We start from the raw sequence: 22,350 nt of genomic DNA on the forward strand, positions 1-22,350 counted from the left end.
AGACCTACTCTATTCAATATTATTGTGTGTTTAGAATATCAAGCTCTCATGAAACTATTTTACGGGTAAATTTTGTGAGGCTTGATCTCATTTCATATTATATTTTTTTGTCAGTGTTATTTTATTGCAGATTTTTTTTTTCTTCTATATAAGCAGGTATTCGATTGTCAACACTCAGCACTCACAATACTTGATCCTTCGGCAAACAAGACAGATGATGCAGCCAGAGAAACTTGTGCCCTCTGGCGCAATCTTTAGCCTATCATGCTCAAATCAATACATGACTTGCAATCAAGAAATGGACTTTTTTGATATTGATGACCATGATTTCTCCTCTTCATTTGCCTCCCACGAGGAATCCTCTGCGCTTTCTTCCAACTCATATGATCAAACCATGTTCCAAGATGAGTTTCTTGATCTTCAAAATCTTTGTGATGAATATCACATAAGCTCATCCATGGAGGGATTGGAGACCATGTCAAGCGCAGAATTCATGGAGATTTGCGAGTGGATAAATGAGACTGAAGATGGGAATTATCGCCCTCCATCCGGGGATCGAGCTGAACTGAGTTCTTGTGTTTCCTCTGAATCTGCTGATGACTCGGTGGTTGGCATGTCGATGAGTTTGCCTGGGACGGAGATAGAACTGGACGATGAATTACGCCTCCATCACTTGCTAAGGGCCTACGCAGAGGCTACAGAGAATGGAGAAAAGGATCTTGCAGATGTTCTTGTCAAATCCGCAAATGAGAAAAGCAGTGCCATGGGGAACACCATGGAACGCGTCGCATTCAGTTTGTTCCAGTTCAAAGAAAAGCATACTGAATACTTGAGATTCGAGTCAATCAAGAACTCGATTGAAGCTTTCATGGTGTTCTATCAAGGACTTCCAGTTGGGAGGTTTGCTCATCTAACTGCTAATTCGGCTATTATCGAAGCTATGCCGAGTGATGTAGCAGAAGTACATGTAATAGACTTCGATATGGGAGAAGGGATTCAATGGGCTGCATTAATGGAGGACTTGAGCCTGAAGAACAAGTCCCTGAAGCTCACATCTGTGAAATTAGGGGGAGAGTGCACCTCTTCTTTTTGGGACTTTGAGGAGACAAAGAAAAGGCTTCAGGGTCACGCCAAACAATATAACTGTAAACTTCAAATTGAAGAGAAAAATATGGAGGATTTAGTAAATGAACTAACAAGAATGAAGAAAAGAGAAGGGAGAAAATGGTTGGTGTTCAATTGCATGGTTGGATTGCCCCACATGGCAAGAAGGCGGCCAAGATCTCAAGTCTTGCAATTCCTGAAAGTAGCCAAGGAATTATTATCAAAATTTGCAGGAATATTGACACTTGGTGATGGTGAAGAAGGGTATGGCTTCAATACTTGTTCAAGCTATCAATCATTCTTTGACAAACTTTTGAGGCATTATGAAGCGCTTTTCGAGTCATTGGAGAAGAATTTCCCGAGTTACCTGGGAGCGGCAAGAACAACCATAGAAGGTCTATTTCTTGCCCCTTTTATGAGCCCTCTTAACTGGTTTCAAGATTGGGAAGAGATAATGAAGTGCCGCGATGTTCAAGAAGGAATCGGGTTGGAAGGCCGGGAGTTGAGCAAAGAAAGCCTGGCCGAAGCGAAGGAGATGGTGAATGAAAGAGAGGGTCCATTTAAAGTCAGAGTTGAAGGTTATAGAGAACATGAGATGGTCTTGGAATGGAAGGATACACCATTAGTAAGAGTTTCCACTTGGATGTGAAGAGACAAGAAACCGGCAGTGGTGTATCAATGTTCAGGCGTAAGGGTCGTTCTGCATAAGTTGGATTCCTTCTATTTTCCCCTTGTATATTAATTGATGATATGATGTTTGTATATTAAAACATAGAAACTTGAAATAGAGAATAGTTATCACCATATGGTATTTCTAGTCAAATACTTCGTGTTCATGGTAAAATTCAGAAGAGGTATTCAGTATTGGTTTTGGAGAAGTAGACGAAAAATACAGTCTACAAAGGTGATAGCCTTGAGCCTTCCGTACAAGTAATTTCAAGTAAGAATGAAAAGACTGTAATTATCGGAAACCTTGGTTAGCCCTTTTCCAACTTCAAAATCATAGCTCCCACTTGAAAAATGTAAAATCTTCACACAAAAGCTAGTAAGATAGAGCATCAATGAAGGCCCAAAAATATCATAAATCTCACATATAGCAATTTTACATTCAGCGATGAAACACATGGTCAAGATGCAGCTTGCATTTTCGAATTGATATGAAGGTTTATCAAACAATATCAATTGTTGTCATTGAAATTGACCAAATCCCAGATTGAGTTTTGTAGTGAGCAGCAGAGTACAATAATATCCACTGTAATCTGAAGGATCATGAGCGAACACAAACTACCTGAAGTAAATAGAAATTTGAGGGATGTCAACATCATTGTCTTCATCATCCTCGCAAGCCACAACAACATCAAAATGATGTCGATATGGAGGCAGCTCAGCTTTGGCCACATCCTTCACCAGATCCACCATCTTCCGATCCATGCGATCCTTGTGCCTCGGAAACATACTATTGAAGAGCAAGCAGCTTCCAAAGGATATACTGTATGCATTTAGGCCTTTATTCTTGAGCCACTGAAGCAGCTCTCTTAGAGTCGGGTTATCTTTCACGATCCACCTGTCCCAAACGGTCCAGCTCATGTCTTGATGTTTAATGACTTTGGGGGGCACTGGCTCAGCCATGGAAAATAAAGGAAGCGCGAGATTTGCAAATGTGTTGCGGTAGTCTTCCACTTTATGATGCCCATCAAGGACCTTGTACAAATCCAGGCAAACAAGGCCTGTGGCCATCGCTGTGGAGGTTGCAATTGCAGGAATAATTCTGCCAGCGATAAATTTGGCTTTCAGTTTATCGACTTCAGGAATGCTATAGTTTCTGGCCCTCATATTGGCAAGACCAGCTATCAGGTCCATATGATAGTTGGTGTCATCGTCCTGCAGATTAGAAGAATTCAATGAGGCATACAAGATTTAAGTTAACATATTTCCTGATGCTAAGAAAAGAAAACCTCCAGCTTTTACTGCGACAGCATAGGATAAGCAGTTGAAATACACGATAACCCAATAAGACCAACAATTATGGAGTATATAGGTTTGAGATGATTCATACTTATACTTGCTTGGAAGAAAAAAACATAGACCAGAGGTAAAATTTACGCAGATTTAGTTTTGATCAATGTTCAAGACTATATTATATATTAACATTAATTCAAAAAATGATACATAGCATCCACTTTCTTACAGACTTATTTCTCAACAAGTATGATAAAGGGTTTTGACTGCCATTACTTCAAAATTGACAAAAAGTGAAACATCTCATGGATATCCTTCAACATTAAAACGATAGTTTCAGACAACGGTAGTGAAATTCCAAATAATTCCACCAGATCTGATCACTCCCCCCTCATATTTGAAAGTTGCACGTGCAAAAAGAACAAGAAGCAAAAAAAGAACTGACCTTTTCAAACTGAATTGGATTCAATTTATAGCCTGGGGCCAATTTTTTTCGGCACATTTCAAGCTTAAGGATCAACTCATCAATGATAACGCCATCATCCGCAGATGCTGTCGAAAGACTGGTAGCTTTCTCATCTGTCACAATTTTCACATCTTTCCTCGGTAAGAAGTCGGGGACAATCACTTTGTCAACAGCATCAGCTAACTTGTCAGATGACTTCACAAAGTCGGGAATTGGTATGCCAAAAACTACTGCTCTTAATATTGCTCCTGCCAAGGCAAACTGAAGATGGCTCAAATCATCATTGGAAAACTGGAGGGCTCGCGGAAATCGCTTTGGTGCAGACCAGAATGGAGCTCCACTACTAGTAGCAGCATCTTCAGGGAATGTATATGTCAGCTGCTTCACCCGGTTTGCAAAGTAATCCTCAAACCTGATTACAACATCAGCATAAAATTAGGAGCTTCTGGAATAAATTTTATCGGAAAAAAAAAAGAAAAGAAAAAAAGGAAGTTATACTTCAAGCGAGTCCAAGTAATGCAGTCCTGGAATGTGTCGCATCTGTCCCTGTCAAGGCACTCGAGAACTCGTTCTAAAGTGTCTCGGGCCTGAGCATCACCAGCATTTTTCATTGCGGATGTATACTCGCTTGGATTACTTAGATATGCATTAACCTCAGTAGGAGTTTTCTCGAGCAAACCCTCAAATTCAGACCTAGCCCATGTTAAACAGTGGTCAATGTTGTGTGGAAATGAATGCACAGTGCACATAGGCGCCTGTTTTTCTGGTGGGTCCCTTGATGCACCATAGTTTTCAGTAAGGTGTGGAATAACCATCTGGGTGTTGCACTTGGCACCCAATGTACCTGACTCGAGAAGAGGTTTTTGGAAGTACAAACACCTCTGATCAATGTAAAGCCTGGCATTTACATTATCTAAAGCATTGATGATGACACTCAAGTTCTCCCAGAATGTATCGTCAAATACATTTTCAGTCTCAGGGCTAGCACGATTTTGTAGAGCTTCCACATGAAGACGAGGATTGATCAGAGAGGCGGCGGAGGCAGCAACTGTTGACTTTGCCTGACCAATGTTCCAATCGCGGAAAAGAAACTGCCTGCTAAGGTTGCTCTTCTCTATAACATCATCATCAGTAATAGTTAGTTTCCCTTCGTCGCCACAACAGACTCCCATCAAAGCTACATTTTTCAAAAATTCACAGCCCAGTGCACCAGAACCCACGATGAAAACTTTGGCTTCCTCCAGTTTCTTCTGTAGCTTAGACCCAAATACAGATATTTGAGCATCGTACCGACAATTCAAGGGTTTTAAGTCATTTGGATCCAAGGGTTCTGATGGAAGAGATTCAACAGAGTCGAAATAGAAGAACTGTTGACCAAACAAATCAGGACGAATCAATATTCCGGAGAGTATCAAGATTGTAGTATGAATTATGCTTGACCCCAATTTAAAGAACTGTTAAGTTGGAAGTGTATTTCAAGTTCAAAAAAATAGTAATCAATTATCTTTCCTTTTCAAAATTGTAATAAGCATATTATGCATGAGCCTCATTTAAAGAACTTTAACTTGCAAGTGTATTTCAAATTCACAAGCAAACTACTGACTGACCTGAAAAAGCGGATGAAACTTCCCCGAGCAAGCCTTCACAACTTCCTGACCCACGATACCACCAAACATGGCAGCCATAGGGTTTAGCACAGCCCTGGCACCAAAAGCAAAGTTCCTAAGAAGCTTGTGGTCAATCTCTTCCAATCTACCATCCGACTGGCCATTATTAATATCGGTAACTAAAGTTATTAATTTCTGGGCATCTTGCTCAGATCCAGCATTGGGGAAACACCCAAATTCAGCTATGAACTTGTCCAGAGCTTGAAAAGCCAAGTGAAGAAGAGGGGGCCTGTCAAATTTGGAAAAGTCACTCAAAAGGTAATCACCAGGATCCTTGAGTGCCTGTCGCAATGGCTTGAAATTTAACACTTTAGGTTCCTTTACTTGTGTGACAATTCCACCTCTCTGATAAGCAGAATAATCAGTAGTGTCTTCTTCAACGGTGAAAGAGTAAGGCCTAGCATTTTTCACTTTTCTTGGCTTTCCATCATTCAATTCAGTCATCCCTCGCACTTCAGAAAATACAACCAAATCTCCATCCTGAAATTCAAGCCTCTCGTCATCGACACAAGCCACGAGGGCTGGATTGTCATTGCTAATGGAGGCAATAATGCCTGTGTGTGGGTCCTCACCATCGACATCAAAAACCGTAAATTCAGGACCAAAGTCACAAAATACACTTCCAAAAAGACCTCGAACTTCAGACTTGATAAAAGCAATAGGAGGCTGATGCTTGTGGCAATAATCATCAAATTCAATAGCCTTCTCTAAGCTTAAATTTGTAAACACGACAGCCTGGAAGCATAAATAGACTAGTAAGATCACTGAGCAGAACTATAAAGTATAATGTTTGTGATCTTCAATGATAGCCTAAGCAGCAAAAATAAGCTTAGCAAGTAGTTGTACAAAACATAATAGATGTCACACGTAAAACCTTGTAAGTGTATAGAATTCTATCGACTACTTTGTAAGGTATCATTGCGATATACCAAATTTCCTTCTATTTTGGGGAAATTACACGCAATTTATAAGAGTTTCTCCCTGTGTGGAGGATAGACCTACACCTGTAAGAGGGTAGCTGAGGAGAGACACATAGACGGACAAACAACGCTCATAGGCCATAGCACATTTATCACACAAGATTCTGCAATTCCAATCAGATGCCAACGACTCAAGCACAGAACCATGTGAATTAATACTATATAACTGAACTATCCAAACACAAAAATGCAAAGCTACTTCATGGATTTGATGATAACTAAACAATCAACTGATAAAAAAAGGTTAAATAAACAAGAAGCAAATTGAACAAAACATACAAATAAGATTTTGCAGGAAAAGAAAATTTTAACTAATGCACCTGAAAATCAGAAAGCTTCTCTTTGGTTAACTCGGTAGTTAGTGTAGAAATGATGACAGTGTTGTTGAGTTCCTGTAGTTTGGGGACAGCAGCAAGAGCCCTGTTCTTCCCCAAATCTTCTTCTGTGAAGATAAAACTGCTAGACAAATCCCACAACTCCACGGAACCCTCATCATGTAGAGTAACCGATTTAACACCAGCAAGAATAAGGTTCTTCGCTGCAAACAACAAAAGATCAAAAACCTTCATCAAAATGACATGAACCGGAACTCAAAACACACATTCAAAGTTACATCAGATTGCAAAAAATATAATTAGATTTAAGAAAACCAAATTACTGTGGAAGTGGAACAATGATCAAGTTAGCATGTATATAAGACCATCATCGGAAATACGAGGAAACTTGACAGGTAAAATTTTAAGAAACTGACAGCTCAATACCGATCAGGCATGGATTCCAGTAAATTTACGTCTCAGGTGGTTTGCCGTAGTCACTCCATATTACAAGCATATTGCGCAGATATTCAAATGGCGCAAACATACACGTATTTCATAAAACCATAGGCGACATATGCAACAAACTGACATATTATACACAGATTTGCAGATCGCTCCTACCTATTTCAGCGCCAAGGCCTTGCACTCCAGAAATCAGAATGTTTGATGCGAACAATCGGCGCATGGTCTCGCGTCCGTACACAGCGAGCTGACGACTATGCAGATCCTCGTCGATCTCCAGCGGTTGACTATCGCTGATCGGCGACTTGTCGTTGGTGGCGCGACTACTCCCATTGGAACTTCCTCCAGCCATGTTAACAGTATACGAAACTGCTGTTCCAGACGCAGCTGATGCGAGACCGCGTTGCTTCTTCAGGGAAGAGGACTCGGAATCAACTCCTAGCGCCGCTGCAGTTGTGTTTCTCTTCACCGGAAGCATAAAGTCCAGTGAACTGTTGGAATTCACCATAATTCGATTAAAAAAAATATCAAAGCAATCGAGAGCTAAAATCAAAATCAAAATCAAAATCAAAACGAAAACAAAAGCGAAATTGCATCGAACGTTTATTGGAATGCACACAGGAAAAAAGGAGCGCAAGAAATCGTTTCTGCGAGGAAAGAATAAAATGAAAGAGAGAGAGAGAGACAGCGCTTACCAAAAAGGAAGGGCGAGTTTGCGTGTGAGTGAATTGATGGGGTTAGGGTTTGGGGGGTATAGAAGGGAAATGAGTGGGTCAGAATGGGGGTGATTGATTAAAAATGAGGCACTTGTGCTGATGCAGTGGAGTCGGGGGGTTTTATTTTTGGTTTGGAATACGGTGTGGATGAAGGTTCGGGTTCTACGAAGGTGGGCTGTGCAGGCTCGGATCACTTCAGAAATGGGTTTCGTAATTTCTGGGCCCAGACTGGCCCATATGACATGTAGCTGCCGAAAAGATTAAATGCAAAAAATGAAAAAGCGTCGACAGCAGGATTCGAACCTGCGCAGGCAGAGCCCAACAGATTTCGAGTCTGTCTCCTTAACCACTCGGACATATCGACACATTGTTTGATGTTTTGGACTTTTATATTTATTAAACAAATACCATTGTGGAAAAATGTTAGTTTTTTAACACCTTTGTTAATTATTCTATCATATCAATTAATATTGTTACAGTGAGTTAAGAGAAAGTCATAATTTACGATAACTACTATGTACAAGAGGCTGTCACACCACTGTCATCATGTTTTCATACTTTCTTTTTAATCTTTTTTTTAAAAAAAAAAATTCAAATAAATAAATTCACTATATGAAACTAGAAAAAAAAAAAAAATTCAAGAACGTGAATAATAAAGCTAAAGCATACTGGTCGAGAGATGAGGACTCCATTAATACAAAATCTTTTCACGTGTCTCCCTCGACAAGGAAAAAAAAAACATCATCACAAAGCTAAGAGATGACAATGGTGCGTTACCACGAAAATATTGATGGGTTATGCGAGGTTGTACAAAATTATTTTCAAAGCTTATTTGCGGTTTTCTATTAGAAATTATGATCCAGTGGTAAATTCGTAGAGGTGACGGTGCGGTTTGGACGGTTTTCTCACTAAATTCAAAGAGAATTGTAATGTATGGTTCGGTTTAAAAAATATTTTTTAATCTCGGTTTTTTATGCAAAAGTATATGTACGGTTTCGAGCGGTTTCGGTCGGTTTCGAGCGGTAATACGGTTTTTCTTATGAGCAAAGAGTGATAAAAAAACTTACTAACAAAAGACATTTAAATAAAATAGAAACTAAAATTAAGTTATTAATAATAAATAATAATAATAATAAATTTAAATGAACAAGAATGTGCTTCAAATGAAAATATAATCTAAATTACGTAAAATAAAAATTATAGAATAAAACAACAAATGAACCATGCAATTTTATAGTTCAAAACAATATCAATCACAAAGAAATTAAAAAAAAACAAATGTTTTGGCAAATAGATGGTATTACTTATTTCACAAAATATTTGAAGTTTTCAACAAGAGATTCCAAGAGAAAAAATACTTATGGTTGACAATTGAGAAAATATAATGAATTATTTGACCACCGTCAAAGTAGTGAGATGAAATTTTATTTATAAAAAGAGTTTTAAAAAGATAATTTTTTTCGAGACTCCAAATTTTTCGCATGCATCATGAATGAGAATATAATAAAATTAATGAAAATGTGAAATAATATCATTAAATTTTAATTCCTCAAGTTCCGTTTATTATATTTAAATTTTTATTTTGTAGCATCATAAATTTAATATTATCATTTTGAACATTGTGAAAAATTGAGTCAAATTTGGACAAAAACTCTAATAAAATTAAGTTTTATTTACTAGTTGTTTAATGTAAAATATATAATAAATAAAATAAAACTCAACCGTAAATAATAAAATACTATGTGGTGCGGTCGACATGGTTTTTCATTCAAATTGCCACTACACCATTATATGCGGTGCGGTTTGATTGTTTATTTTCCAATCGCGGTTTTAGTAAAAAATTTGCACTTAGGCGATTTGGTGTGGTTCGGATCGGTCGATTTAAGCGGTTTTTCATAAAGTTTGATCATCCCTAGGTAACAACTTGCATGTCAAATGATGAAAATAACATGTTGATTGCACCGTTTACTGAGGAGGAGTTCATAAGGCACTCTTGCATATACATTCAGATAAGGCATCGGGCCCATATGGCTTTAATCTCGCACTTTTTAAAAAATTTTGGCATGAGATTGGCACCGATCGTTGTTTTTTCTGCACGTTGTCAATGGCTTTAGCAGACGACTTTCCCATCATCATTGAATAATATGAATGTCGTCTTAATACCAAAATGTGATCATCCTGAATCAATGAAGGATCTGCGCCTTATCTCTTTGTGTAACGTCCTATACATAATTGTATCCAAAGTCCTAGCTATCAGTCTTAAAGGAGTGATGGGAAAGATTAAATCTGAAAAGCAATCAGCGTTTATATCGGGTAGATCTATAACAGATAATGTGTTGGTTGGCTTTGAAGTGATACTTCATATGAAGAGGAAAACTAAAGGTCGGATGGGAGAGGTTGCTATAAAAATTGTTATAAGCAAAGCATATGATCGAGTAGATTGGGAGTATCTTCAACGTATCTCGCTTAAACTTGTTTTTTGGAGAAATGGGTGAAATGGATGATGCTTTGTGTTACTACTGTCCAATACTCAATTTTTGTGAATGGACATCAGGTGGATCCAATACAGCCATCACGAGGCCTCTGACAAAGGATCCTCTTTCCCCTATCTTTTTGTGTTATGTGCAGAGGGTTTATCGGGGTTAATTCGGCAAGCTGAAAATAAGGGAACTCTAGATGGTATCAAGGTTTGCAAGAGAGCACCACCTATTTGCATTTGCTATTTGCGAACGATAGCTTGTTTTTCTTCCGAGCAACTATCCCTGGGAGTAATACCATGAAAAATATTTTGGATACTTATGAGCAAGCTTCGGGACAAGGAATAAACTTCAATAAATATGGAATTTACTTTACTTCCAGTGTAATCCGGGATACTAAAGCAAATCTGACACAAATACTTTCCATATCGAGTTCTCTCAATGAAGGAAGATATTTGGGACTGCCATCATTGGTAGGAAAGAGTAAGAAAACCGTGTTTAACTTCTTGAAGAACATAACTTGGCGTAAAATTCAGCAATGGCGACGAAAACCGTTATCAGGAGCGAGTCGAGAAGTTATTGTCAAAGCGGTTGGACAAGCTATTCCAGCCTATTTTATGAATATTTTCTTACTCTCTACATCGAGTTTAGAAGAATTGCAGAGGATGCTCAACTCATTTTGGTGGGGTGCGAAACAATTAGGGTCGAGAGGTATTAATTAACTAGCATTTGATAAAATGTGCACGAGGAAAGAGTTCGGTGGCTTGGGGTTCCGAAACCTACAAGGATTTAATTTGGCTATGTTGGGAAAGCAGGGATAGAGATTTATCTCGAATCCAAATACGTTGGTTAGTCGAGTCTTCAAAGCTAAATATTTCCCGAGGGGGTGGATTTCTTGAATGCCAATTTGGGGCATAATCCGAGTTTCGTTTGGCGTGGTATTTTGACCTCTCGAGCATTGTTACAAAGGGGAGCTAGGTGGAAAATCGGCAGTGGATATAATATAAATGTTTGGTTTGAACCATGGCTGCAAAACTCTGAAATATGTACATCGAGACACCGATGCACAATGATTTAGATACGTTAACAGTGAATGATCTTCTGATTACAGAGACAAAGACATGGGACTATGAGCACTTACAGGAACATTTTGTTGCTAGAGATGTTACGGAGATTACAAATATTCCTTTGATTTCCAGTGATTCACCCTGTAGTGACCCGCAATTAATCGAGGTAATTAAGGTAATTAATTACTAAAATGTACCTAAATAGTCCAAGGTAGATCGGACGGTCCGAAGAGGAGTTCGGAGGATCCGAAGTGGATCGGAAGCTCCGATCGAGATCGGAAGCTTCGTCGGCGAGATCGGAAGCTCCGATCGGACTCAGTGTACACGTCATCACTTACGTCAGCAAGGTGACGTCATGGCTGACATAATATAGGGCGATCGGAAGCTCCGAAGGGGCGATCGGAAGTTTCGATCAAGTTCGGACGTTCCGAACGAGGTTCGGAGGCTCCGAACGTTGTCTATAAATATGGGGGCCGAGGGTTCATTTGGAGTGCACCTTTTCCTCTCTTCTCTCTGATTCCTAAGCCTTCTAACTCAGATCTAGGGAGATCTAGGCGTCCTATCGGTAATCCGGAAGTGGCTTAGTGATCTAAGCGTCGTCGCGGAGCTATGACCTAGTTTTGAGGCTATCGACAGCAAAGGGCTAATGACGGACGCAGGTATAGCTTTGGCATCCTAAAAATATTTATGAGTACGCTTTAGCTTAGTTAAGGCTTTTGGAGCTTTATTGTTGATGCATGAATATTTGCATTGTAGTAGCAGTAGACTGGACTAGTAGGCTTGGAGTATAGGCCAGTGGAGCTAGGTTTGTCCAGCAGTGTTAGAGGTACGTAAGTACTGACCGAGATAGCCGGCATGATATATTTGCATGTATGTTGCATGAGCATGTGCTATATTTTGTTTTATCGCCTTAGCACATGCATGATTTTACATATGACTGCATCCGGAGAGATGTGAGTCATTGACAGTCTCCATAGGGAACTATGATCTCATTTTGGACTCGAGTCAGGTATGACAGTTTTCATATGGGGCTTGTATCCTGTTTTGGATTTGGGTCAGGATGGGGTTGCCTCAGCCCTGATATGGAGTATACGAGTACCCCGCGGAGTCGCTCTCAAGCCGGTACTGTACATTCTCGGCGCCATGAGCAAGTGTTTTCACTTGAGTTTTAAATCATCTGTGTGCGCATATTTATAATTATATCATTGCTTCGTATTGAGCGTTCTAGCTCACGCCCCTGTGATTGGGTATTCGTTGTGTACCTTGTGGCGGGGCAGGTTTGAGGCTGGACGGTCCAGGCGGCTCTCATCAGGATTGAGCTTGGGAGGGTGTGAGGTTGTAGAGGGTAGGGATTTATTTACCCTGAACCTTCGATTTGGTTGTATAACAGTACTTATACACTTGTGATATCGTCGGTTGTATTCTGTCGATTGGATTTGTTGTATTTTAATTATCCGCACTTTACACTTTAAGCTTTTATTGCGTGCGCTTTTACTGTAACTCTGATTAGGTAGTGGATCCGGGTTGGGTCACTATATTTTTTGGTATCAGAGCACGCATTGCACTGGGAATATCATAAAGCAGATTAAGTAATTATATGTTCTTATGCAACAAATGGCAGATTACGATGAGAGCCACGATAGCGGAGGTGGCGGTCGTTGGGGCGATCCAGATGATCGTAGACATCGTCGTGGTTAGCCAGAGGAGCGCAAGCGAGTGAGTATGCGCAGATTCAAGGAGGTTAGCCCGAAGCCTTTGACTGGAGGTGAGATAGCTGAAGTGTAGTGACCCTTATCCGGATCACCTACTAAACAGAACTTAGGCATGCAATTAACTTAATAAAACAGATATCAGAATAAAACTGCGGAAACCAAATAACAGTAATAAAACCTAGACGAAGCTCCAGCTGGCCAACCACTGACTAGCCCCTCCTGGATCCACCCTCCTCGTCCAATCGCAAACCTGCCCCATGGAAATAGGGTGTCCAGAAAATACAGAGTACGAGACGTGAGCATAAAACGCTCAGTGCGAGAGTATGAGTATACATGCATGCAAAGTGAACTCCCTATAGACTCGAGGTCAAGGATCAGATAACAGAGACAGACCGGGCCCTGGTATGTAGCACGCTGTGCCGTCGCTTCAGGAGGTGGCTCCCATACCAAGATAATCGTGGAAACGCCGGACCCAAATCGATGGAAGTCCATCCACTAACAGGATAGGGTACAACCCTACTACAGACATCTCGAAGGAGATACAGCAAGATGCAAATGAATGCAGCATAATGACATATAAATCATGCAGTCACATAATACATGCATACTCAGTCAGGATATCTCGAACAGTACTTCCGTACCTCAAAACAGTGCAAGCTCTACCAACTCTAGGTCCACGCCTATAGTCTGCTCTATACTGCCAAATGATACTACTATCATTAAAATGCTCTAAAAGTCTTAACTAAGCTATTACATACTCCTAAATATTTATAGGAAGCAAAAGCTATACCTTCGTCCGTCGTTAGCCCTTTGATGTCGATGCCTCCAGAACTTGGGCACAACTCCGCTACGACTACCGAACGCCTCTCCGACTTCCGGACCAAGCCTAAGAAGACTAGAACAGCTCCAAAAGGACTAGAAAGGAAAGGAGAACTCGGAATTGGCAAATGAAAGTGAAGTCTCGGCCTTCTATTTATAGACAACGATCGGAACTTCCGATCCTTGATCGGAACGTCCGAACCTCGATCGGAACGTCCGATCCTGTCATCGGAGCTTCCGAAGATCCTGATCTGCCACGTGTCAAAATATCACTTGTTGACTCCGGATAGGGGTGATCGGAGCTTCCGGTCCTGATCGGAGCTTCCGGTCCAACCACACGTCATGCCTGACGTAATATCGATCGGTGCCTCCGATCGCTCATCGGAGCTTCCGATCCTGTTCGGAGCTTCCGATCGTGCCTTCGGAGCTTCCGATCCGTCCAATACCCAATTCAATTATTTAGCATTAATCCTTTAATTACTCAATTAGGGCACGTGCTACTACATTCTCCCCCACTTATGATACCATAAATGTAGTGACCCTTACCCGGATCACCTACTAAACAGAACTTAGGCATGCAATTAACTTAATAAAACAGATATCAGAATAAAACTGCGGAAACCAAATAACAGTAATAAAACCTAGACGAAGCTCCAGCTGGCCAACCACTGACTAGCCCCTCCTGGATCCACCCTCCTCGTCCAATCGCAAACCTGCCCCATGGAAATAGGGTGTCCAGAAAATACAGAGTACGAGACGTGAGCATAAAACGCTCAGTGTGAGAGTATGAGTATACATGCATGCAAAGTGAACTCCCTATAGACTCGAGGTCAAGGATCAGATAACAGAGACAGACCGGGCCCTGGTATGTAGCATGCTGTGCCGTCGCTTCAGGAGGTGGCTCCCATACCGAGATAATCGTGGAAACGCCGGACCCAAATCGATGGAAGTCCATCCACTAACAGGATAGGGTACAACCCTACTACAGACATCTCGAAGGAGATACAGCAAGATGCAAATGAATGCAGCATAATGACATATAAATCATGCAGTCACATAATACATGCATACTCAGTCAGGATATCTCGAACAGTACTTCCGTACCTCAAAACAGTGCAAGCTCTACCAACTCTAGGTCCACGCCTATAGTCTGCTCTATACTGCCAAATGATACTACTATCATTAAAGTGCTCTAAAAGCCTTAACTAAGCTATTGCATACTCCTAAATATTTATAGGAAGCAAAAGCTATACCTTCGTCCGTCGTTAGCCCTTTGATGTCGATGCCTCCAGAACTTGGGCACAACTCCGCTACGACTACCGAACGCCTCTCCGACCTCCGGACCAAGCCTAAGAAGACTAGAACAGCTCCAAAAGGACTAGAAAGGAAAGGAGAACTCGGAATTGGCAAATGAAAGTGAAGTCTCGGCCTTCTATTTATAGACAACGATCGGAACTTCCGATCCTTGATCGGAACGTCCGAACCTCGATCGGAACGTCCGATCCTGTCATCGGAGCTTCCGAAGATCCTGATCTGCCACGTGTCAAAATATCACTTGTTGACTCCGGATAGGGGTGATCGGAGCTTCCGGTCCTGATCGGAGCTTACGATCCAACCACACGTCATGCCTGACGTAATATCGATCGGTGCCTCCGATCGCTCATCGGAGCTTCCGATCCTGTTCGGAGCTTCCGATCGTGCCTTCGGAGCTTCCGATCCGTCCAATACCCAATTAAATTATTTAGCATTAATCCTTTAATTACTCAATTAGGGCACGGGCTACTACATTCTCCCCCACTTAAGATATTTCGTCCTCGAAATCAGATCTTAAGTACCGAATGCAAATACAGAAATCAGAAACATTCTTTATTCAATCAAACGTTTACAGAGTTTGCAACTGAATACAACTTAAAGAATGAAATCAAAACAACTCAGGATGGTCTTTACGCATCCTGTCCTCAAGCTCCCAAGTAGCTTCCTCAGTGCCTCGGCGCTGCCACTGAATTAAAACCAAAGGAATGACTTTGTTCCGTAAAACCTTATCCTTATAATCCAGGATACGAAGAGGTTTCTCAACATAAGTCAAATCCTTGTCTACCTGAACCTCAGACCGCTGCAGAATATGAGATTCATCCGCCACATACCGTCGCAACAGAGATACGTGGAACACGTCGTGAATGCTGGATAGATGCGGTGGCAATGCTAGTCGATAAGCCAAATCGCCAATACTCTCCAAGATCTCAAACGGGCCGATAAATCTGGGAGATAACTTGCCCTTAAGGCCAAACCTGAGAATCTTGCGGAAAGGTGACACTCTCATAAACACTTTCTCCCCGACCTCGAACTGCAAAGGCCTACGCTTGATATTAGCATAACTGGCCTGACGATCCTGGGCAGTCTTAATCCGTTTCTTGATCTGATCAACAATGTCTATCGCTTGCTGGATAAACTCCGGTCCTTCAGCCTGTCTCTCCCCCACTTCTTCCCAGAAGAGTGGAGTACGACAACGTCGCCCATACAACGCATCAAAAGGTGTCATCCCAATACTAGTTTGATAGCTGTTGTTGTAAGAGAACTCGATCAACGGCAAATGATCCTGCCAGGCTGAACCAAAATCCAAGACGCACGCTCTAAGCATATCCTCTAACGTACGGATAGTGCGCTCTGACTGACCATCAGTCTCCGGATGATAGGCTATACTCAAACTGAGAGTAGTACCCATCGCACGCTGAACACTCCCCCAGAATCTAGAAGTAAACCTGGGGTCCCGATCGCTGACAATGCTCACAGGCACTCCATGAAGTCGAACGATCTCCTGAATGTACAACCGAGCCATGCGATCCACAGAGTACTCTCGACTATAGGCAATGAAATGCGCTGACTTGGTGAGTCGGTCCTCCACCACCCAGATAGCATCACAGTTCCTCGGGGATACCGGCAAATGGGTCACAAAGTCCATAGTGATAAACTCCCATTTCCATTCAGGAATAGGCAGACTGTGAAGCAATCCTCCTGGTCGTCGGTGCTCTGCCTTGACCTGTTGACACACCAAACATCTCAAAACAAACTGATAAACACTGCGTTTCATTCCCTTCCACCAGAAACGAGTACGTAGATCATTGTACATCTTGTTGCTCCCAGGATGAATACTCAACTTAGTGCGATGTGCCTGAGATAAAATCTCCTCTCGCAACTCTTCATCCTGTGGAATCACAAGCCTACCAGACAAACACAGAAAGTCATCTGACTGATAATGAAATCCAGACGAGCTACCCTCGTTAGCTAGACGAGCTAAACGCTGGGTCTTTGAATCAGACATCTGAGCATCTCGGATCCGCGAGTACAAGGCTGGCTCAGATAATATCGCAAACATCTGGATACTCTGCATACCTTTCTTATGCTTGAAGGTAAAACCTGAAGTACAACAGTCACTGATCGCACTAGACATCGAACAAGTCTGAAGTGCGGAAAGTCGCACCTTGCGACTCAAAGCATCAGCGGTGAGATTAGCAGCTCCCGGATGGTACTTAATCTTGCAATCATAGTCCTTAAGCAAGTCCATCCAACGTCTCTGTCTCATGTTCAATTCTGCCTGAGTGAACAAATACTTGAGACTCTTATGGTCGGTGAAGATCTCAAATTTCTCGCCATAAAGATAATGACGCCAGATCTTCAAAGCGAACACAATGGCTGCTAACTCCAAATCGTGGACTGGATAGTTGTCCTCGTGAAGCTTCAGCTGCCTAGAAGCGTATGCGATCACATGCCCATTCTGAGTCAGGACACAACCTAACCCCTGAAGAGAAGCATCCGTGTAAACTACATACCCTCCAGATCCTGACGGTAATGCTAACACCGGCGCAGAAGTCAACCGCCGTCGAAGCTCACGGAAATTCTCCTCACACTCGGAGGACCACTCAAAATCCACACCCTTGCGGGTAAGCTGCGTCAACGGTCGAGCTAACTGAGAGAAGTTCAGAATGAAGCGACGATAATACCCTGCTAGACCCAAAAAACTACGGATCTCAGCAACTGTCGTCGGACGCGACCAATTAAGTACCGCTTCAATCTTGCTTGGATCAACAGAAATCCCCTCCCTGGATATAATATGGCCAAGAAAGACCACTCTATCCATCCAGAACTCACACTTGCTCAGCTTGGCGTACAATTGCTCATCTCGAAGAGTCTGCAGTACCAACCGCAAGTGAGAAACATGCTCTTCCATATTACGCGAATAAACCAGGATGTCGTCAATGAAGACCACGACAAACTTGTCCAAATACTCCCTGAAGACACGGTTCATCAGATCCATGAATATAGCCGGCGCATTAGTCAAACCAAATGGCATCACTAGGAACTCGTAATGTCCATAGCGAGTACGGAATGCAGTCTTGGCTACGTCCTGATCACGGACTCTCAACTGATGATACCCAGATCTCAAGTCAATCTTGGAGTAAATTGATGTGCCCTGCAGCTGGTCAAACAAGTCATCAATACGAGGCAACGGATACTTGTTCTTTACAGTAACTCGATTCAGCTGCCGATAGCAATGCACAGCCGCATCGACCCATCCTTCTTCTTTACGAAGAGAACAGGAGCTCCCCAAGGAGATACACTAGGACGAATGTACCCCTTGTCTAAAAGATCCTGTAGCTGATTCTTTAACTCACGCATCTCTGACGGAGCCAGACGATACGGTGCTCTAGAAATAGGCGAAGTACCCGGCATCAACTCTATGCCAATCTCGACTTCCCTAGCAGGAGAAAAACCCGGAATCTCATCAGGAAACACATCTGGAAATTCATCCACAACAGGAATGCTCTCTATCCCAATACTCTCAGCGGACAAATCAACTGCATAGATAAGGTAGTCTTCCCCTCCAGACTCTAGAGCTCGATAGGCTCTCAAAGCTGATACCAAAGGCATCGGGGGTCGCGCTCCCTCACCATAGAAAAACCAGCTCTCACTCCCCTCCGGATGAAAGCGTACTAATCTCTGATAGCAGTCCACTGAAGCTCGATAGGTAGTCAGCACATCTATTCCCAGAATGCAATCAAAGTCGTCCATCGCCAGGACCATGAGATTTGCTAACAGAATGTTCCCTTCGAACTCTAAAGGGCAACCCATCACTAGACGCTTAGCCAAAGCAGATTGGCCCGTCGGAGTAGAAACAGACATCACTACGTCTAGTGAAATGCATGGTAACTTATGCCTCTTAACAAAACGTGCAAAAATGAAGGAATGAGATGCACCAGTGTCAATAAGTACAAGAGCAGGTATACCATAAAGCATAAATGTACCTGCGATGACTTTCTCATTCTCCTCCACAGCCTGATCATGTCTCAGGGCAAACACCTGGCCAGAAGCTCGTGGCCTCAAATGAGAACTCCCAGCAGACTGTCCCTGCGACCTCTGCTGTACGGTAGCCTGAGAACCCGATCCTGTACCAGAACCAGAACCGCCTCCCCCAGACTGTGGACAATCCCTCCGGATATGACCAGTCTCTCCACAAAGGAAACAAGCTCCAGAAGCTCTACGACACTTGTCGGATGGATGGTTCTTCCCACAGTGATCACACTTGTCCTTCTTACCATAACGGACAATACCTCCAGAACCAGAGGAAGAAGAAGATCCAGACTTCTTGAAAGTTTGGGCACGGGGACCCAAAGAACTAGCAGGTCTCGACTGAGAGAAAGACCTGTTCCGCCGAATGCTGTCCTCCGCCTGGTGACAACGGCTCACCAAACCCTCGTAGGACATGTCGTCACCAACCGCCACACGGTCATGGATCTCAGGGTTAAGGCCCTGAAGGAACAGATTATACTTCATCTCTGAGCTATCAGCAATCTCGGGGCAATAGGATAGCAGATCAAAGAACCTCTGCTGATACTCATCGATAGACATGGTTCCCTGTCGCAGACTCAGTAGCTCGCCTGCCTTCGACTGTCGGAGTGCAGGAGGAAAATACCGCTTTTGGAAAGCTGTGCGAAACTCGGCCCAGGTGGCCACTCCTCTCGCCGCAACAAAAGGTGCAGAAGTAAACCTCCACCACCTGCGCGCACGCCCATCCAGAAGATAGCCAAGGGTCTCCACCTTCTGCTCATCGGTGCATTGGAAAGTCTGAAAAGTCGTCTCCATGCGGTCTAACCAGTTCTCCGCATCCTCCGGAGACTCACCTCCAACTAAGGGCTTGGGACCCATAGCTAAGAATCGACGCACAGTGAAACGCTCGTCGTCATGGTGACAATGACGCCGTTCTCGACGAGGCTCCCGGTCGGCATCACCCCAACGCCCACCAACACTGCCATGAGAACTCTGGTCGTCACGATTTGACATCTACAAAAATACCTCAAGATGAGACTAAATCCCAAGAAATCTTTTGCATGCTCTGATACCATAAATGTAGTGACCCTTACCCGGATCACCTACTAAACAGAACTTAGGCATGCAATTAACTTAATAAAACAGATATCAGAATAAAACTGCGGAAACCAAATAACAGTAATAAAACCTAGACGAAGCTCCAGCTGGCCAACCACTGACTAGCCCCTCCTGGATCCACCCTCCTCGTCCAATCGCAAACCTGCCCCATGGAAATAGGGTGTCCAGAAAATACAGAGTACGAGACGTGAGCATAAAACGCTCAGTGCGAGAGTATGAGTATACATGCATGCAAAGTGAACTCCCTATAGACTCGAGGTCAAGGATCAGATAACAGAGACAGACCGGGCCCTGGTATGTAGCACGCTGTGCCGTCGCTTCAGGAGGTGGCTCCCATACCGAGATAATCGTGGAAACGCCGGACCCAAATCGATGGAAGTCCATCCACTAACAGGATAGGGTACAACCCTACTACAGACATCTCGAAGGAGATACAGCAAGATGCAAATGAATGCAGCATAATGACATATAAATCATGCAGTCACATAATACATGCATACTCAGTCAGGATATCTCGAACAGTACTTCCGTACCTCAAAACAGTGCAAGCTCTACCAACTCTAGGTCCACGCCTATAGTCTGCTCTATACTGCCAAATGATACTACTATCATTAAAGTGCTCTAAAAGCCTTAACTAAGCTATTACATACTCCTAAATATTTATAGGAAGCAAAAGCTATACCTTCGTCCGTCGTTAGCCCTTTGATGTCGATGCCTCCAGAACTTGGGCACAACTCCGCTACGACTACCGAACGCCTCTCCGACCTCCGGACCAAGCCTAAGAAGACTAGAACAGCTACAAAAGGACTAGAAAGGAAAGGAGAACTCGGAATTGGCAAATGAAAGTGAAGTCTCGGCCTTCTATTTATAGACAACGATCGGAACTTCCGATCCTTGATCGGAACGTCCGAACCTCGATCGGAACGTCCGATCCTGTCATCGGAGCTTCCGAAGATCCTGATCTGCCACGTGTCAAAATATCACTTGTTGACTCCGGATAGGGGTGATCGGAGCTTCCGGTCCTGATCGGAGCTTCCGATCCAACCACACGTCATGCCTGATGTAATATCGATCGGTGCCTCCGATCGCTCATCGGAGCTTCCGATCCTGTTCGGAGCTTCCGATCGTGCCTTCGGAGCTTCCGATCCGTCCAATACCCAATTCAATTATTTAGCATTAATCCTTTAATTACTCAATTAGGGCACGGGCTACTACATGAAGAGGCGGAGGATTGGCTTGAGAGGATGGAGCAGTGTTTCCAGGAGTTCCATTGCACGGTTGAGGATATGATGGAGATTCTTACCTTTATGCTCGAGGGCAGAGCGAGGAAGTAGTGGAGATCTACTTCCGCACCGTTCATAGCAGCTAGAGGTGTAGCTACTTGGATTGAGTTTCGTACTGCTTATCAGAGACTGTATTTTCCTCCAGCTCTTCGTCAGGCGAACGCCAGTGAGTTGTTGAGTTTGCGACAGGGGACGATGACGATCGAGGAGTACCAGCAAAAGTTTTTTGATCTGCAACCTTTTTGTCCTCATGTTGCTGATAGTTCTATGGCAAAGTTTGATCATTTCCTTCAAGGGTTGAACCCTGATATTCATCGGATGGTTGCTCTGGGCGGCGATGGGACTTACGAGGATTTGGTGGACCATTATCGCCAGGCCGAGGACAGTATTCGGAAGAACAGGGGACTTTACTCTTCTTCTTCCAGGTCAGCGAGTGCTAGTGCTTTGGGCCCTAGGGGGCAGTCCTTCAAGAAGTCAGAAGGTACTTCTTCTTCCTCTGGATCTGGTGGAGTGCATAACTTTGGTGGTCAAAGGCCGAACCGTTGTCGTCAGTGCAGACGCAGACATCCGCCAGGGCAGTGTGGTCGATCGACCACTGCATGTTTCCAGTGTGGCCAGGAGGGTCACATGAAGAGAGATTGTCCTATGCTGATTGGGGCAGTGAGTGGTTCCAAAGGTTCTCAGGCATCTGTTCAGCCACCTCAGTACCAGCAGCCACCTTTCCAGCAGCAGTATCAGCAGCCGCAGCAGTCTTAGAGACAGCCTACTCAGACTCCTTCTCGGGGTCATTCTTCTTTGAGGCCACGTGCCCAGGGTCAGGTCTTTGCGCTTAATCAGGAAGAGGCAGAGGCTGACAGTGATCGGATGATCGCAGGTACCT

The 22,350-nt window shown here is 43.2% G+C and overlaps 2 protein-coding genes and 1 non-coding gene across 5 annotated transcripts; 1 reads left to right on the forward strand and 2 right to left on the reverse strand.

Moving 5' to 3' along the window:
* Window positions 1-298: 298 nt before the first annotated feature.
* On the forward strand, window positions 299-1,753 carry LOC140878090 (protein NODULATION SIGNALING PATHWAY 2-like). Its single transcript, XM_073281693.1, has one exon. The coding sequence runs from the start codon at window positions 299-301 to the stop codon at window positions 1,751-1,753; it is 1,455 nt and encodes a 484-aa protein (XP_073137794.1).
* Window positions 1,754-2,155: 402 nt separating this feature from the next.
* On the reverse strand, window positions 2,156-7,749 carry LOC140880862 (ubiquitin-activating enzyme E1 1-like). Of its 3 annotated transcripts, none has more exons than XM_073285706.1 (7): window positions 7,651-7,749; window positions 7,115-7,446; window positions 6,497-6,714; window positions 5,137-5,931; window positions 4,028-4,896; window positions 3,509-3,941; window positions 2,156-2,985 (listed from the first exon to the last, which is right to left on the reverse strand). In XM_073285706.1, exons 2-7 carry the CDS (start codon window positions 7,431-7,433, stop codon window positions 2,389-2,391), a joined length of 3,231 nt encoding a protein of 1,076 aa, XP_073141807.1. In that variant the 5' UTR covers window positions 7,434-7,446; window positions 7,651-7,749; the 3' UTR covers window positions 2,156-2,388. The 3 variants fall into 3 exon arrangements, with proteins under 3 accessions (XP_073141807.1, XP_073141808.1, XP_073141806.1); XM_073285707.1 differs by lacking the exon at window positions 7,651-7,749 and adding an exon at window positions 7,557-7,611; XM_073285705.1 differs by lacking the exon at window positions 7,651-7,749 and having other exon boundaries at window positions 7,115-7,623.
* A 204-nt stretch (window positions 7,750-7,953) lies between these two features.
* On the reverse strand, window positions 7,954-8,035 carry TRNAS-CGA (transfer RNA serine (anticodon CGA)). The gene has a single exon. It is a non-coding gene; the product is annotated as a tRNA-Ser (tRNA).
* Window positions 8,036-22,350: the final 14,315 nt, after the last annotated feature.

Source organism: Henckelia pumila, chromosome 2 (genome assembly GCF_033568475.1).
Source record: "Henckelia pumila isolate YLH828 chromosome 2, ASM3356847v2, whole genome shotgun sequence".
Lineage (NCBI taxonomy): Eukaryota > Viridiplantae > Streptophyta > Magnoliopsida > Lamiales > Gesneriaceae > Henckelia > Henckelia pumila.

Excerpts from the sequence above, each read along its gene's own strand:
- LOC140878090 (XM_073281693.1), top strand. The coding sequence starts at position 299 with ATGGACTTTTTTGATATTGATGACCATGATTTCTCCTCTTCATTTGCC.
- LOC140880862 (XM_073285705.1), bottom strand. The coding sequence starts at position 7,463 with ATGGTGAATTCCAACAGTTCACTGGACTTTATGCTTCCGGTGAAGAGA. Across the intron at positions 6,715-7,114 it reads AGGCCTTGGCGCTGAAATAG|CGAAGAACCTTATTCTTGCT; the intron begins GTAGGAGCGATC and ends TGTTGTTTGCAG. Across the intron at positions 4,897-5,136 it reads AGTTTCATCCGCTTTTTCAG|TTCTTCTATTTCGACTCTGT; the intron begins GTCAGTCAGTAG and ends TTTGGTCAACAG.